Source organism: Plectropomus leopardus, chromosome 20 (assembly GCF_008729295.1).
Source record: "Plectropomus leopardus isolate mb chromosome 20, YSFRI_Pleo_2.0, whole genome shotgun sequence".
NCBI classification, from domain to species: Eukaryota; Metazoa; Chordata; class Actinopteri; order Perciformes; family Serranidae; genus Plectropomus; species Plectropomus leopardus.
In genome coordinates, this window is record NC_056482.1 from 15,461,498 (window position 1) to 15,476,763 (window position 15,266).

The 15,266-nt window shown below is 40.8% G+C and overlaps 1 protein-coding gene across 1 annotated transcript; it reads right to left on the reverse strand.

Annotated features, from left to right (window-relative positions):
- Nucleotides 1-475: 475 nt before the first annotated feature.
- slc20a1b (solute carrier family 20 member 1b) lies at nt 476-13,865 on the reverse strand. The gene is made up of 11 exons (XM_042508737.1): nt 13,577-13,865; nt 11,279-12,001; nt 10,944-11,084; nt 10,059-10,144; nt 9,659-9,755; nt 5,827-5,946; nt 3,971-4,252; nt 3,194-3,821; nt 2,600-2,785; nt 2,376-2,460; nt 476-2,145 (listed from the first exon to the last, which is right to left on the reverse strand). Exons 2-11 carry the CDS (start codon nt 11,634-11,636, stop codon nt 1,990-1,992), a joined length of 2,139 nt encoding a protein of 712 aa, XP_042364671.1. The 5' UTR covers nt 11,637-12,001; nt 13,577-13,865; the 3' UTR covers nt 476-1,989.
- Between the last annotated feature and the right edge of the window lie 1,401 nt (nt 13,866-15,266).

A 15,266-nucleotide genomic window follows, 5' to 3' on the forward strand; every position in this document is an offset into this window, starting at 1 on the left:
TTGCTGCTTCGTTCTTTCTGTGCCAACAAATAAAAGCTAAAAAATACTTATTTAATCACAAGCATTTGAGGGTATAGAGTTGGGATACTTTCATATTTTTGATTATCTTATATTGTACAGGGTTTAGAACTTTTTTAGTGCCACTTGGAATATAAAAAGTCAAGACCCAAAATATTTATTTATTTATTTCAAGAACTAAAATAAAAAATGTTTTGCACTCTGCATGTCCATCATGCAGTTTGAAAATGTTTTATATAAAATACACAGAGCCTCATTCAAAAAGGATGTTACCAATAATTTGAGAGATTATGATGCAATACCACAAAAATAGAAAAACCTACTTCACGTCTTTGTAATTTGAATATTTCTGAAAGATTGATTTCAGACACTTAATACTTGTTATATATTTATTTTATATTAAATTAAATGCCTTTTAAGGATCCATGGGCCAAAATGAGACGAGTTAAGGCATCAGTGTTTTCCCATTTTTTTATTTCTTTTTTTCATCCACGAGAGGACTAGAGAATGTTAATGTGCATTAAAAAAAATAACAAAAACAAAACTTTTCTTTGGTACCTAAGGGAAAAAAATCAAAATAATTAAGGCAACTACAGCGTCTATAGATCTGATATGCATTTGAAGCCAAATGACCACACACTGGTGGCATGCAGCGTATGTGCGCCCTCATCCAAAAACCAGAGACCAGATCAGCTTAACACCAAACCACCCAGTTAAGATAAGGTCCAGTTTTGGGTTCCTGTTTGTCCTCTTTTACAACCCTCAAAGGTAGAGAAAGAAAAGAGGAAAGCTAGAATAACCCAAATGTCTAGGTAGGTGCAAATTCCACTTAAAAACATACTGGGAAGTAGCCGCTACAAGGTGACCTGGAAAAACAACGCTGAAAGAGGCCTAAAGCATTTAACCATCACAGATGATGTATCAAGTTTTGACAGGAGACTTAAGGTCTTGTTTGAGAGCAGATGTTTCTGCTCGTTGACATTCTGCTGTTACATTTCTTTTAAAATTCAAGTAACCAATAAATTCAGGCAGTGATTTCTGCGCTGAATGTAGAGCCTCAGGAGATTCTGATGGTCTATAGACTTCAGCGATGAGGGCTTTTGTTATTTCCCTGCCAGAGGTGTGCTGACATTTTAGCTATTGATACAGCATTTTACATATCATTCTGCAGGGGGTCATCCAGTGTGCAATTAGTGCTTCTACCATAGTAAATTATTAAGATAATTGTTTGTCATAAAGACAACCACGGCAATTAATGTGATCCCATGATTTTTTACGTATGGTAGAAAACAGTTTTTGTAGTGAATTTTGTTCTATAACAAGATGAGGAAAGTAAATGTCCCAAAATTTAGGGGACACAAAGCCAGATGCAAAAACATTAATTCATTAATAACAATTGCCTGGGGAAAAATATGCACATACACACAAATAAACTTGTTTTTCACCTAAAAATACTGCTTTTGCATCTACGTTCAGCATGTGTTATTACTGGAGAGTTATATCTGCAAAAGGCTTATACTGCATTTCAATTGTTCATTTCTTTCTAAACGTGTAAAACAAAATTAAAAACAGAACATGGTTGTATATACATAATCGCAAAGTAAAAAAAATATGGAAGAATGAGTATTAGGAAAAAAAATGTTGATGCTTTTTGATTAACTCGTTACAGAATGATGATATGAAAAAGCAAATCAGAACAAAGAAATGCAAGCGTCCCGCTGGAAGTTATGTGGCCCCAATGGAACAAACAGCAAATTCTAGGTCGAAAATGATGCAGCCGAGAACCACAGGCCCATATCACAAGTCCTTTCAAACATTTGTTTTTTTTTTGTTTTTTTTCTCCTTTTTCTTCCAAAGTTGTTGGCTTGAGGTAAGCGATATATTTTGGCCTTCCAACTTTGCTCCTTTCTCTCATGGTGCGCACTGGAGCGGTTTCTTCCTCCCCCCCCTGCCTGGGGCACGGCCAATCGCTCAAAGGATGCCGTAGATGAAGATGGCCATGATGGCGGCACTGATCAGACCGGAGATGGGCACAGTCACAAACCACGCCATGAAGATGTTTCTGAACAAACGCCAGTCTACTGCCTTCCTTGAGCGCAGCCATCCTACTGCAACCACTGAGCCCACCTAGAAACACAGCAGTTATCAGATAAATCTCATCATCTTCCTGGAGATTTATGACTTCTAATTATCTGTTTGCTTGCTTGAAATGAAAAAAATTTATAGAGGAGAAAGTTGCTCCACATTTGGACTGTCTCCCAGACAAGTGTGAGGAGGCTACAGTAAACAGGAACTCGAATAGCCTCTTCCCCCGTGTCTCAGTCTGGCTCCCAGACCACAGTGTTTGACCAGCTTACCTTGCAGTGGGTGGTGGAGACAGGCAGGCCAATGTTCGAGGCCACCACGACAGTCACAGCTGAGGCCAGTTCGATGCTGAAACCACTGCGAGGGAATAAAACACAACACTCAAGTCTCTCCGTTGGACCTGTCTGAGCATGCTGGCTGAATTCAGGAGACTGGTAATGCCTGAGGAGGATGTGGTTTTGTGACTAAGGGGAAAACGGGTCTGTGCAGTCTATACCTTGAGGGGGTGATGGGGGTAAGATCCCTGCCCATAGTCTGGATCACTCGGCGACCCCACACCCAGAGTCCAGCGCAGATGCCCACGCCTCCATACAGCAGCAGCCAAATAGGTATCGGTTCCTCTGAAATCACGCTGCTGCTTGTGTACACCATCCACAGAGCGACCAGCGGTCCAATGGCGTTACTGCAGAGGAAAAAATGATATAGTTTCAACAGGGATCAAAGATTCTGACTTTGAGTGGAGGCTTGACGAGTAAAGGTCACCTACAACACGCCAGAGCAACCAAAGAGGCATCTATCAGCCTGATGACTGATATTAACACTTTAAAACCTCGATATCACTTTTCTTGTGCTTCATTCAGATGCCTTTCACAAGTATTTAACCATCTGAAACCTGAGTAAATTGGTTTGAATTCTTTTGAAAACATGACGGGGAAAAACCTTGAAAAGTTTTTGGGTAATCCCTTTAGAAGTTGCCTTCTCCCCATATTTTTTAAATAAATCCAGCCAACTTGCCCAGGTTGTAAAACGTTAACGTGACGTTGGTCTGATGACTGACATAAACATCAACTTCACGAAGGAATCTGCATACCTGACGTCGTTGCCTCCATGGGCAAATGATCCGAAGCAGGCGGTGAGAATCTGCAGGAACTGGAATAGCGTTGACACTTCTGGCTTATCTGCCTCGGGCCCGTCGTCATCCAGAGAGCTTTGGCTGCTGCCCGCATCCTCCTTCCCCATTTCTAGCGTCACGTCGCCCTCTCCCAGAGCCTCTGGAGTCGTGTGCTCTGCCACAGCATTGCAGTAGCTGGTATAACTGTCCATACGCACGCGCTTCCTGTCCTGACTCCCTGGCCCTGTGCCCTTGTCGCCATCCTCGTTGGTGCGGTATTCCCCTTCCCTATGCTTGAAGTCTCCGTGCATGCCGATGATAGCCATGGTGTAGGAGGTGTAGCTGTTGTTGCGCCGGATAGGCCGGTCGCCCCCCTCGCCCATGCAGTCGCCAACTTTAGCCAGGTGGAGTTTGTGCAGGAGGTCCTTGTAGAGGCCGGAGTCCTTGTGGACTGTGTGGTACTGGCTGTAACCATTACTTGGGATCTGTGCCGGCCTGTTGTTGAACTGAACCTGGTTGTTAAACTGGACCTGATTGGCTGAATTTGTGGAACCATTGCTGACTTGCTGGTTGTTGACCTGATTGTTTGTTGGAGCCTGTTTGGGGGCTGCAAAAAAGGGTAAAAAAATGACTTAAAAACTTGAAAATCATAAGTTGTGTAAACTTCATAAGTCATTTTATGATATATATGATATGTGTAGCAAGGATTTGCGTAACCATAAAACATATTACAGTGATGTTTCTTGGCCTGCTTACCACCATTTGCATTGCTGTAGTCTGTCTCATCAGAGTCTCCGATGTCAAATGCCACCTTGCGTTCTTTATTATTGTCAACATCGTCAGAATCTCCAATGTCAAACGCCACCCTGCGCTCCTCAGGAGCAGCCTGGGGCTGAGCAGAGGGGCTCTGATTGACAGCTGGGGTTGTAGGCGTAGTCGTCTCCTTGGCAGTCTGTTTCAGGATTGGACAGGTGGCCTCTCTCAGCTCTCTCTTTTCCATCAGGGGGCTCTCAGAGGGGCTGGAAGACTTGATATCTCCTAGTAGGGGAGGAGTTGCAGTGAGATATTGCTTGGGCCATGTCCAAACATATACAATGTACAGCAGAGAAATACTAGCCAAGCACATGTGTTTCCTTTCAACCCCTATCTGTCAGGAGTCGTAGGAATTACATAACCAGCGAGTCAAAAAATACCCTTTGTCCTATAAATGCAACGTTACTTTGTGTTTAAAAGTGAGCCCCTGTGTTCAGAGGATCAGATAAATGGATTATGACCTTACAAGGAACATATTTACACTACCGCCAGCAGCTTAACTTATGAAAGACGATAAGACTCGACACAGCCTGTGGCTCGCATAACATTTGTCTGTGGTTTTAAAGTGAATCAGAAACTCTATGCCAAAATGTTCTATGTGATAATCCTGGGAGTGTTCTGACCAGTTGGCCACATTGCATCATCCAAACTGGTCAAGGCCGGTCGTGATGTCTACCCACACATGCACTGCAAATGCCATGTCAAACCTTGAGTCAACTGAGGCTTATTTTCGTCAAGGAGTTAAAGACCAATTAGTGGATCACTATGACCCAATTAGGCTGCTAGTCTACTGAATGGAGGCTGATCCAAACAGATCATGCCTGGTCAGATGAACTCGCTGGTTCTGAGTGATTAGAGGAGACACGTGACACTGTCAGTATCACTTACAAAATGGGTTTATCAACATTATCACTACAAACTGAGAAAACTTTCAAAAGAACAAGCTTTGGTCAGGGTTCCTACAGCTTGAGTTAAATATAGGACCAATGTACTTCACTCGGACAAATATGCCAAAATATTACAAAATACAAAATATTTGAAATGTAAAATAAAATGTTTTTGGCCCCAATAATGTTTGAGGCATTCAGTTAATTGTATTTTTTAAAAGATGTAACCATTTTAAAAGAAATTTACAATGAAATGGCAGGGAAAAAAAGATTAATAAAATACAACTTCAAAGATATTCAAAAGATTGATGTGTAGATATTTAAATACCAAATAAGGCCTTTTTTAAATTTATAAATTCACTGCCCTTCACAACTTTATGGACCCCCAGGAGCCCTGCCAAGTCAAATATAACTATACTATTATTAACAATAGATTGTTAATGCAGCAACAAAGATGGGAAGACTTCACCTGTTGCCACTGAACACAGAAGTATTGTATCATTTAACAATAGAGGGAACAATACAAAACATTCATGAAGGTTAAAAATGTATGGTGGTCCCCTTCAACACCAAACCACACTATGGGTGTGTAAATGTGGACGGCCCTTAGGTTTCTAACTTAAATCCAGGATTATAGAACAAAACCGGTGACAATATTTTCAGGTGATTTTCATTAGAGCGACTCCATTATGACAAAAAATCCCTAAACTCCATTTGCTGGATTAATATGAGCCCTCAGAGTGAATAGGTTGAGATGACAAGTGCAATACTAAATCCTTCGATTGTTCAGTGGCTTAAGTGAGGAAACAAACAACCAACACTGCAGCGATCAGCAGAAACAGGTGACAGGGATTTAAAATAAAACTGAATCATCAGGTTGCCAAATATCCAAAAAACATAAATGTAACTTACGTTCAATCTTCTTCTTGAGACGAGGACAGACGATAAACCAAACCACGATGGCGGTCAGTATGGAGAAACCAAACGAGATGAGCAGGCTGCCCCACCATGGGATCTTGTTAAATCCCAGCACTGAAGGACCACCAGACAGAATCAGACATAGAAGAACAGCGAAAGGCAGTTTTAAAAAAACAGGGCAGTGTGCTACCTTTCTTAGTGAACAACACTGAGCAGTTTTATGAACTACGCAGAAATGTGAAGGCAAGATAGTAAATCAGCATGATGTCAGGTTAGTAGTAACTGTATTCTCATCGGCACCAATAATTGGCAATGAACTACAATGACATCCAAGCATGTGTGGTCTTTTGGCTCTGGTTACAAGCACGACTGCATTGTGCCACACTTAGTTAAATATGGAAAGCGTGTGTACCCCTAGATGTGGACAGTTATGCAACACCTCAAGGTTAAAGAGCAAAAATGTTGCCATGACCCCAAAAGGCCCTGCCAAGCACTGCACATGAAAAAATGAGTTCCTTAAAAGGCGACATAACTTTGGGAGTAAAGGGGAAAAGCAAGGGGGAGTCGTTCACTGGAGCCTTTTGCTGTAGCAATAAGGACGTCCTCTTGCCAAGACTGCAGCAAAGCTGGTGCAGCAGAGGTGGATATAATGCAGCACATGCTGGCAGAAAGCAACTATTTAAATTTCCCCAGGGAAGCAGTCATCTTTGTCATACAGGGAGGATGCTAGTCAGCAGCGTGGTTAGGAGAAAATAAAAACAAAGGCTTGCTGAAAATCCCAACAACACCACCTCTGGCTGAGGTGACCTTGGCCATGCATAATTAAAAAACACTTCCACTAGCTCGGGACTTCAGTTTAAGATAAACAAAAGAAAACGAGCGGCCAAGGCTAAGCGATAAGTGTCCCGGTCGCCGTGTTCATTTGAGTTCACAGTGCACTCTCTCGCCACTGAGTCACGCTGCAGCATGAGACTGCAGAGCACCCAACTGGTGTTTATTTAGTTACGCAATGGAAGCTCACTCCCTTCAGGACTGGAGAGGCATAAGAGGGAAAAACGGAAGGAGGCTCCTAGCAGCTGTGTCTCACTCGGGCTCTCACATGAGGTGGGACGTCCAGTAACAGGTGTGATCAGCCTGGCCCCGCTGTGGTGTGACACCCTGTTTGGGGTAGTGTTTGTCCCTTTGTATTTAGTTGAATTCCCTGAAGGGTCCTGACACAATCCACATGAATCCTCTTTGTCACAGTGACTTTTTTTGGAGGTAACTTCTTACGAAATACCAAAAAGGATTTAAAAGCTAGCCTTGTGGTCTGACAAACACTCCTACACAGGGGTGAGTTTATACCACAGCCATGCAGTGGGATGAATGGGACTGCACAGGAAATTGACTTTAACCACGGCTGCGTTCCAGACCCCTCCCTCCAACCTCTGTATCCCATGACCTACATTACACAATAACATGTTTGTTTTTTTCCACCACCACATGTGTATCTCGCCACCAACCTAAATTACAATGAGGAAATGTGGCAGTTTATGACTCCCTTGGCGAGGAACATTTGGTTATGTGTCCTCACTTTTGTTGCTGTAGCACAAAAGTATTAGGATTAAGTGACCGCCACGTTGAGCCCAGCGTTCACTCCTCACAACAGGTATCAGACTATCACAATAGCGGCCTCAGAAAACGCTTTTTGTTTAATGATGGTGGCTCAGGTTAAAATAAGACACGGATACCAAGGTGTGACTATCCGTTTTATGTTGCTGATTGTTTGGTGTCCCCAGAGCAACAGGCGCTGCTGGGTGTTTGTTTTTCAGAGGGTAACCCAGGCAGAAAATTCATATCCAACTAAACGCGTTGAAGTTCATCAATTGTGGCTAGTGTGGGGGCGGGGGGTCAAAATGTACTGTCACTATGACACTCAGAGCTTTGAAACATACGCTAGTCCTGTTTAGACCTGCACATGAAGCAGGCTTTTCTCATAAGACCAACAACATGGGTAGAATCTAGATGTAGGTAACTCCACAAGCTGTAGGTTATTCAGGGTTTCCACACATTTTTATAAATGAATTTTCAGAACTTTTCCATAATATTTTACCCTCGTTCCATGACTTTGTTTCAGGAGTTTAAAATTGGGTAAGCCTCTAAGCCTCTAAATGTGTACTTCCCAGGCATTTGCAGCAAGCACACTGCTAACACCTGCCATCCGCACTCGCAAGTTAAACATTCCTGCCGACAACTAGCTGCATATGTAAATAGACCAGACCGGCATCTCCGAATACTTTGCAAAATGTCAATACTGCACCTTGCTTTGGAGGACAGAAAACCTAAGATCCAATCAACAGTCGAGCAATGATGCTCCAGATTTTATACTTAACATATTTCGTGTAATGTTAGACATGTTTTGGGAATTCTATGAACATAATTTAAACTGTAACAAAAACTATGTATAGTCAAAACATTCTGATAATGCGTAAGCATTTAAAAAATTGTCTTTCTAATTCCATAACTTTTCCAGGAATTTCATGGCTGTGGAAACCCTGGTGATTTTAAAGTGATGTATTCATATCCAGATGATAAACATTTTAAGAGAGGAATTCTATCATTATTCTGTTTATGTGGTCGGTTTTCATTTTACTGTGATGATTTATATGGTGCGAACAACCCGAGTCACACTGAGCCTCATCTGTAAAGGATCGACAGCTGACCCTTAAATTCTTTTGCCTAAATTGCATGCGCATGCTGACTTGAGGTCTCTGGCACTGGTGTATATATTGAGTATAGGAATGTGCTGCGGGATGCCGAGTGTCCAATCGCGCCACTACGATAAGATCTAGATCAGGGAACTTAACATGCTGTACTCTCCTGGGTGCAGATACTACGGCTGCATTATAGTAGCTAAATCAGCAATAATGAGCTTTTGTTTTGTGCCAGTGCAGTTTAAAATACATATCAGCAAACAATGCATTAGCCGTGATTCATGCTTTGTCTTATTATTATAATGCAGGTTTCAATGTTGAGCTGGCTCCCCAGAGGCTTTAACAATATGTGTGTGAGTGGTGACACTTTCAGATGCAGTGGGTTTGTTAAAATGTGTCTAAAATGCAATCTCGCACCTTTTCGTATGTGAGGTACCCAAGTACAGGTCCTCATCTACAGTGTGTTGAGGTGTGAGGGACTCCACACAACTGTACAGAATGTGCCTGACAAAGCAGGGCTATGGGCTATGCTGGAACAGCAAGTGATCTCTTCTCTGTGAGTGTGCCGCTGATGTGCATGCACACATCAGCGCATCATATCTGGTCAAACTCTGGCCTGTAGCAGCCATTAAATGGCCCAGGCCAGCTAACATCTTGAACTGTTAGGCCCTGTAGAGAGAAGAAAACAAAAGGAGCAAAAGTTGCTCGTTTAATGATACGATTCTCGAGGAGCCAACAAGTATTTAAAGCATTGCTATGTAAATTCTCAGCAGTCATACATCTACTGAAAGCAGACAGCTATGAAAATGTCAGACACCCTCTTTACTTCTCTTTTCCTCCTTCATGTCTGAAGGGCAGACAGTGACGTCAAGAGTAAAGTGAAATCTTATTTCCATCTCCCTGTTGTGCTCCGCTCTAAAACTTCATTCCAGCCATGACCCACATAGAACCACAAGCAAGAGAGGCCCCAAAACACATGTTAAAATAAACACAGCTTCTGTAAAAAGGGTAAACAGTCTGGTTCAATCTGGAATACGTGTGGGCATCCGGCTGTCTGAGGGAGCAGCTTATTTTAAGCTGTGGCTGTGCGGGCAGGCATGCAGAGCAAAAATGACTGAAACAATGATACTCACTTGGAGCTCCAGTGTACATGATGGAGAACAGGTTGATCCCCATAGTCACGGCGTAAAAGACAGGCAGGGCCTTCAGTCCGTTTGGTACGGGGTCTTTCTGAGGGATCAAAAAAGAGCCCCGAGTCAGAAAGACAAACTTCACTGTATGAACAGAGCTGCCTCATGTTGCTACCAGGTTACACTTGATGGCATAACAAGGGCACTGCAGTAATTTGAATCTCACTGTATGATGCGGATAAGGAACTACTACAGAGAACAGTAGCTTGATTATAACACTGTAACAAACATTTCCTCTATTTCATTTTGGCAGTAGTGTTGAAACTGACCTATCACTCTGGAAGGCTCTTGTCTCACTCACAGAAACACATACTTTTCTACAATTTGATAGCAGCCGGCTTACCTTTTGTAAGATGAACACGCGCACAAAGTAGAAAACAATGCCTGACATTATTCCAGACAAAAGGGGACTCAGGAACCAGGAAACCACTGCGGATTAAAGAAATATGAGGATTGCAGTTTAGTGGAAATGTAATATCTGACCATGTTTACCAAAAATAACATAACAAAAAACACAAACATCCTTTTCTAAACAGGAAATTTAATTTCAGCTTGTGTCTCAGGTTATGCCAAGTGACAGTGTTTCTTTTTATGTAGCTATGATCAATTCTCTGTAAAATGTGGTCATTCATCATCGATTCTCGTTGTGACCTCAGTTAAAAAGTATAAAACCATGGCCCTTTTTCATGACGAAATGACGCTGAAATTGTATTATTTCTGATTCAGTACTTTAGTTTTCTAAAAACAGAGCAGTCTGTTTTACATCAAGGTCGGGCTTTCCGTAGAGCAACAACCACTGAAATCCACCATCTAATGCAACTAGTGTGAGAAACAACTTGTGAAATTAGTGCTTCTATTGTATATTCTGTGTAGCTCTGAGTAAAATTGCCTCATGTTTTCTACCGCAAGATCAGAGCTTATCACAGTTCCCATCTTGCCCCTGGACCGCCCAAAACATTAATGACAACTGGAATCACTACTGAATAAAATATGAAATATAATTCAATCTATTCATCTTAAATTTAGCTCTGATCTGGTCATTCAAAAATTTCTAACATTAGACTGCTGACCGATTGAAGGTTGTCAACGCAGACACAACACTGATGTGTTATGAAAACACTGCATTTCGAGCGGTCACGCACTTCCATTACATTAATGTAGTTTGTGATCAAAGTCTACCAAACACTGCTGACACTTCTAGGTCATCTGATTAGAGCGGCTGACTTACCGATACTGACGAGTTTAAACCACCTGACTCCCTGCTGGCCTTTGGCAACCAGCGAGAAGCCGATAGTAGCACCAACAATGCAGTGTGTTCCAGAGATGGGGAGCTTAAGGAAGGAGGCGGCCAGCTGCCACACAGCAGAACCTAATGACAATGAATTGATCACGTTAGGCTGACATGCTGACCTCATACAGCCCTATTACCAGGTACTGATTAACATCTACATTTTCTGGCTGTAAAAACCAAACAGTGCCGGGGCCTACGTGCCACCAAGCTCTATTTACAGGCTTCAGTGACCGCAGGTTATATTACACACCAGACAAGCTGCAGATACTCACCAAACATGGCACTGATGGATCCAGCCATCAACACGTGCGCAGAGCCGTTGTACATCCCTGGGTCGATGATACCTTTACGAATGGTTTCGCTCACATTAGCTCCCAGGAGCACAGAGCCTAGCGTCTCAAACACTGTGGCCAGGATGCATGCCTGTCGCAAGGTGACCACTCCAGAGCCCACAGCTGTGCCAAATGAGTTGGCAACATCATTGGCACCCACAGAAAAGGCTAAGATGAAGGCGATGATGAAGCCAATAATCAGCAGCCACATGTACTCTGTCAGAGCAGTTGGGGCAACCTGGGTCGCTAGCCCCGCCGTGCTGGCCAGTAATATTGCAGTTGCAGTCGTAGAAACCATGATTGTAGACTATAGAGGAATTACTTCACAATCTTAAAGGGAATGAATGCTTGTCAAAAATAGCTACTTAAATTATGCTACGTCTAAACAGCAGCCAGTAAAATAAAGAGGTAACTGGTAAAATAAATAACTTCTTTAGGCCCGCCTGTTTTAAACAGGATTCTTGAGATTTAGCAGTGCAAACTTGTAATGTGTTTAGCTGGTACTGACCAGAAAACAATTAAGGTAAACAGAGGTACAGTATGGGCTTATTGCTATCCTGTAATTATCCTGGATATGTTGCTGTTGCTTTGGAGCTGAGATATCAAACTGATTGAACGGACTGCCATTGTGCAAATGTAACTGCAGATGAGCAGGAGTACATCCTGGAAAAGACAAATGACAAAAAATGTAAACTTTAGTAACATTTCTCCTCATTTCGCCTTCACGCGGTCTATCATAAAAAGCATCAATAAAAACACTTGCAAAGATAAGGAAATGCATTGAGATAAGGGAGTTCCCACAGGGAAAATCAGCGTCTTTGAAAACAGAATAAGATAAGAGGTAGTAAACGCTTGCTGCCCAACAAAATCAAAGAGGTGCTTTTAAAAATTATACACAGATATTACCCAGTAAATTCATTTACTTATAGATACATTCCTAATATGAATGACAAATGCGCGTTCTATAACAATATGGTAGAAACCTTAGAACACTTATTTTATTTTTTTAGTGTGCACATCTGACATCCTTTGAACTGATACTATTTAAAAAAAATCCATATTTCTCCAAGAATGAACATTATGTAACTAATTTGGCTTTTATTTAAGCTAAATTTTACATTTATAAAATACATTTAAAAAGCAATTGTCCTCGTATATTAAACAACTTAAACTATTCATTTATGCAAATTTTACAATTTTATCACGAGTTAGGTAACCCCCTGATTATTACTCCTTATTACTTACAATATATATAAACTTAATTACACAGAATTAAAAACGTAAACGCTAAGACCGGAAAGAGGGTCTTTAGGATCCGCCTTTCCCGAAAGCCCAATGGGAAGCCATTTTTGGTAAATGTCGCATGAAGGAGTCGGAGGTTACACCAACGTGCTCTAATTTAAACCTAAACACTTCACCTTCGGTTTCTGGCTGTTTTTGTTTAGCAATGCTGCTGACCATGAAATCGTTAGGAGATAAAGTGCCTTATCTAAAGGAGACATTATAATCTTTTCTACGTGCGCACGTGTCGTCATCCATTCATAGAACACAGCCCTGAACACGAGCGCCATCTGTTCATAGTCACGCGACACACTAGAAACAGCTCGAAGAGTCTACACTGGATTTTTTAAATAAACTGTATTTTGTAATTATATCCGCTGCAATGGCCGATATGCCTTTTATTCGCAGTTTCAATAATGTCTGACGTGTTTTGTAAAAGGGGACGCAACCGGATGTGACACAATGTAGGGAGCCTCCTCTGAGTGACCGAGCGGGTGGGCAGCCACGACAGAGAGTATACCGTGCCCTTTTGTAATGAAATATTAAATGTGTGCTGGACAGATGATCAGTACTGTTTACATTAACGTAAACACGGTTTTCGTGCGTTCATTCCGTTTACCTTAATACGAGCCTCACGTTAACACCGACCTGACGTAGTGGTGACGTTAACTCACAATTAACATCCATAAACTATCCTCGGTTAAACAAGATTATTAAAATACAATGACGTTGGCTCGGTGTTAGTCTGCTCTTATTGATATAAATGTTACCTAAAGAACGGTATACTTGTATTAGTAGTGATGAATACGTAGCACAACGGTTATTTCCCCGGCTAACGTCATCATCCTCTTTATGTTAACATGTAGCGGTAAAAACGGTCATCTTAGTTACGGCGTTCTGCGAATAAACTACAAATAAATCCTTATTCTGATAGACAAAATAAATTATAGAACTCACCACACGTTGTTGTTGTCAGTCCTGTTAAGAATAGTGCTTGCTAGCCTGTAAGCTAATTAAGCGCGGGCACGGACAGTATCTTACGATAGCGCGCGCGGGATAATGACAAAAATGATTTTGAAATCGATCCCCCTGGAGGAAAAAAAAGCTGCCTTGTGTTAAAAAAATAAAGTGACTAACACTTTCGTCAAAAGGTATATACGACTATACTATTCGATGAGAAATAACTCCAAATCCGGAAACGTCTCAGTTTGAATGGAGCTTCGCTACCGCATGTGGAACTTGCTCGTGCCGGTCAACAGAATAGAACAGGGGGTTCTTCTTTTATTGGATACACCCCTCAGCAAGCGCCGCCCAGCTGTCGGCAAGACTTTTTTTTTTTTTTTACTCATCATGCGTTCATGGCATGGCTCATGAATGTGGAGAGACTTTCATATTTTGTATTTCACACTTTACTCCTCTGTGCTCTATTTCCTTCATTCATCTATTTGCATGCATGTCTATGTTTTGTTATCGCTGTACCATGTATTATTATAACAATACTACAACTACTACTACTACTACTACTAATAATAATAATATTATTATTATTATTATTATTATTATTTTAAGTAGTAGTCGTGGTAGTAGTAGTAATAGTATATTACTATTAGTGTTATTACTATTATTATTATTGTTAGTAATAGCCTAGTAATAGTAGTAGTAATAGTATAGTAAGTAATAGTAATAGTAATTAGTAAAATTTTTAGGCTACTATATTATACAGCACTTTGTTCAACTCCAGTTGGTTTTAAACACGTTTTGTAAATAAGCTTGATTTGATTTGATACACATAAAGCATAACTTTTATAACTTTTATAATAATAACAAAAATGTAATACTTCAATAATATAACAATGAGGGGCTACATTAGGTACATTTTACTGCTAATTATTTGGCTATACTTTTACTTCTTAAAAATGTTGAATGCAGTACTTTTACTTGTATTTAAGTTTGTTGTTTTTTCATGGGACAAGGATTTTGAATACTACTTCCACCATTGTCTGTGTAATGTGTGGCCTATAACTGTCTATCTCTCTGCCTGGTATCTCATAAGGTTGATGCTATAATGACTACTTACTATCTAAAGTGTTATACTGATAATATTTTGTCCAGACTTTTACTTTTATACTATTATAATTTTAGGTGCAGTACTTTACTTCTAATAAGTATTTTTACATGGGGCAGGGATCTGAAAAATTCTTCCACCACTGCCTGTGTAATCTCTATCTGTCTTATCTCTCTGCTATGTATCTCATAAAGTTTATGCTTTAATCATTACTGAACTGTCATGTGATCACATTGACACATTACCCCCAGAGCACACAACCTATGGTGAGCTTATACAATCTAGTAATGATAATAATAATACATATATACATACATACATACATACACTGCTGTAGGGTAATCTACCCATGCATATTTAATTTAAATCTACCTCAACCTTTTGCAACATAAAATGATGTTTAGGCTACACATGAATGCATTAATAATAGGCCAATATCTCCAAAATATTATAGCCTATTTAGATAATATAACACTGATAGCCTACTATAAAGAACACTGTACTGCTACCTCAGCACTTAAGATATACTTTTAATTCATTAACGTTTTGAATTCAGTAATTTTACTTTTATTGGATTGTTTC

Coding starts and splice junctions, on each gene's coding strand:
- slc20a1b (XM_042508737.1), bottom strand. CDS start 11,636: ATGGTTTCTACGACTGCAACTGCAATATTACTGGCCAGCACGGCGGGG. Junction 3,822..3,970: donor CTACAGCAATGCAAATGGTG/GTAAGCAGGCCA, acceptor CCTTTTTTGCAG/CCCCCAAACAGGCTCCAACA. Junction 2,146..2,375: donor TCTCCACCACCCACTGCAAG/GTAAGCTGGTCA, acceptor CTGTGTTTCTAG/GTGGGCTCAGTGGTTGCAGT.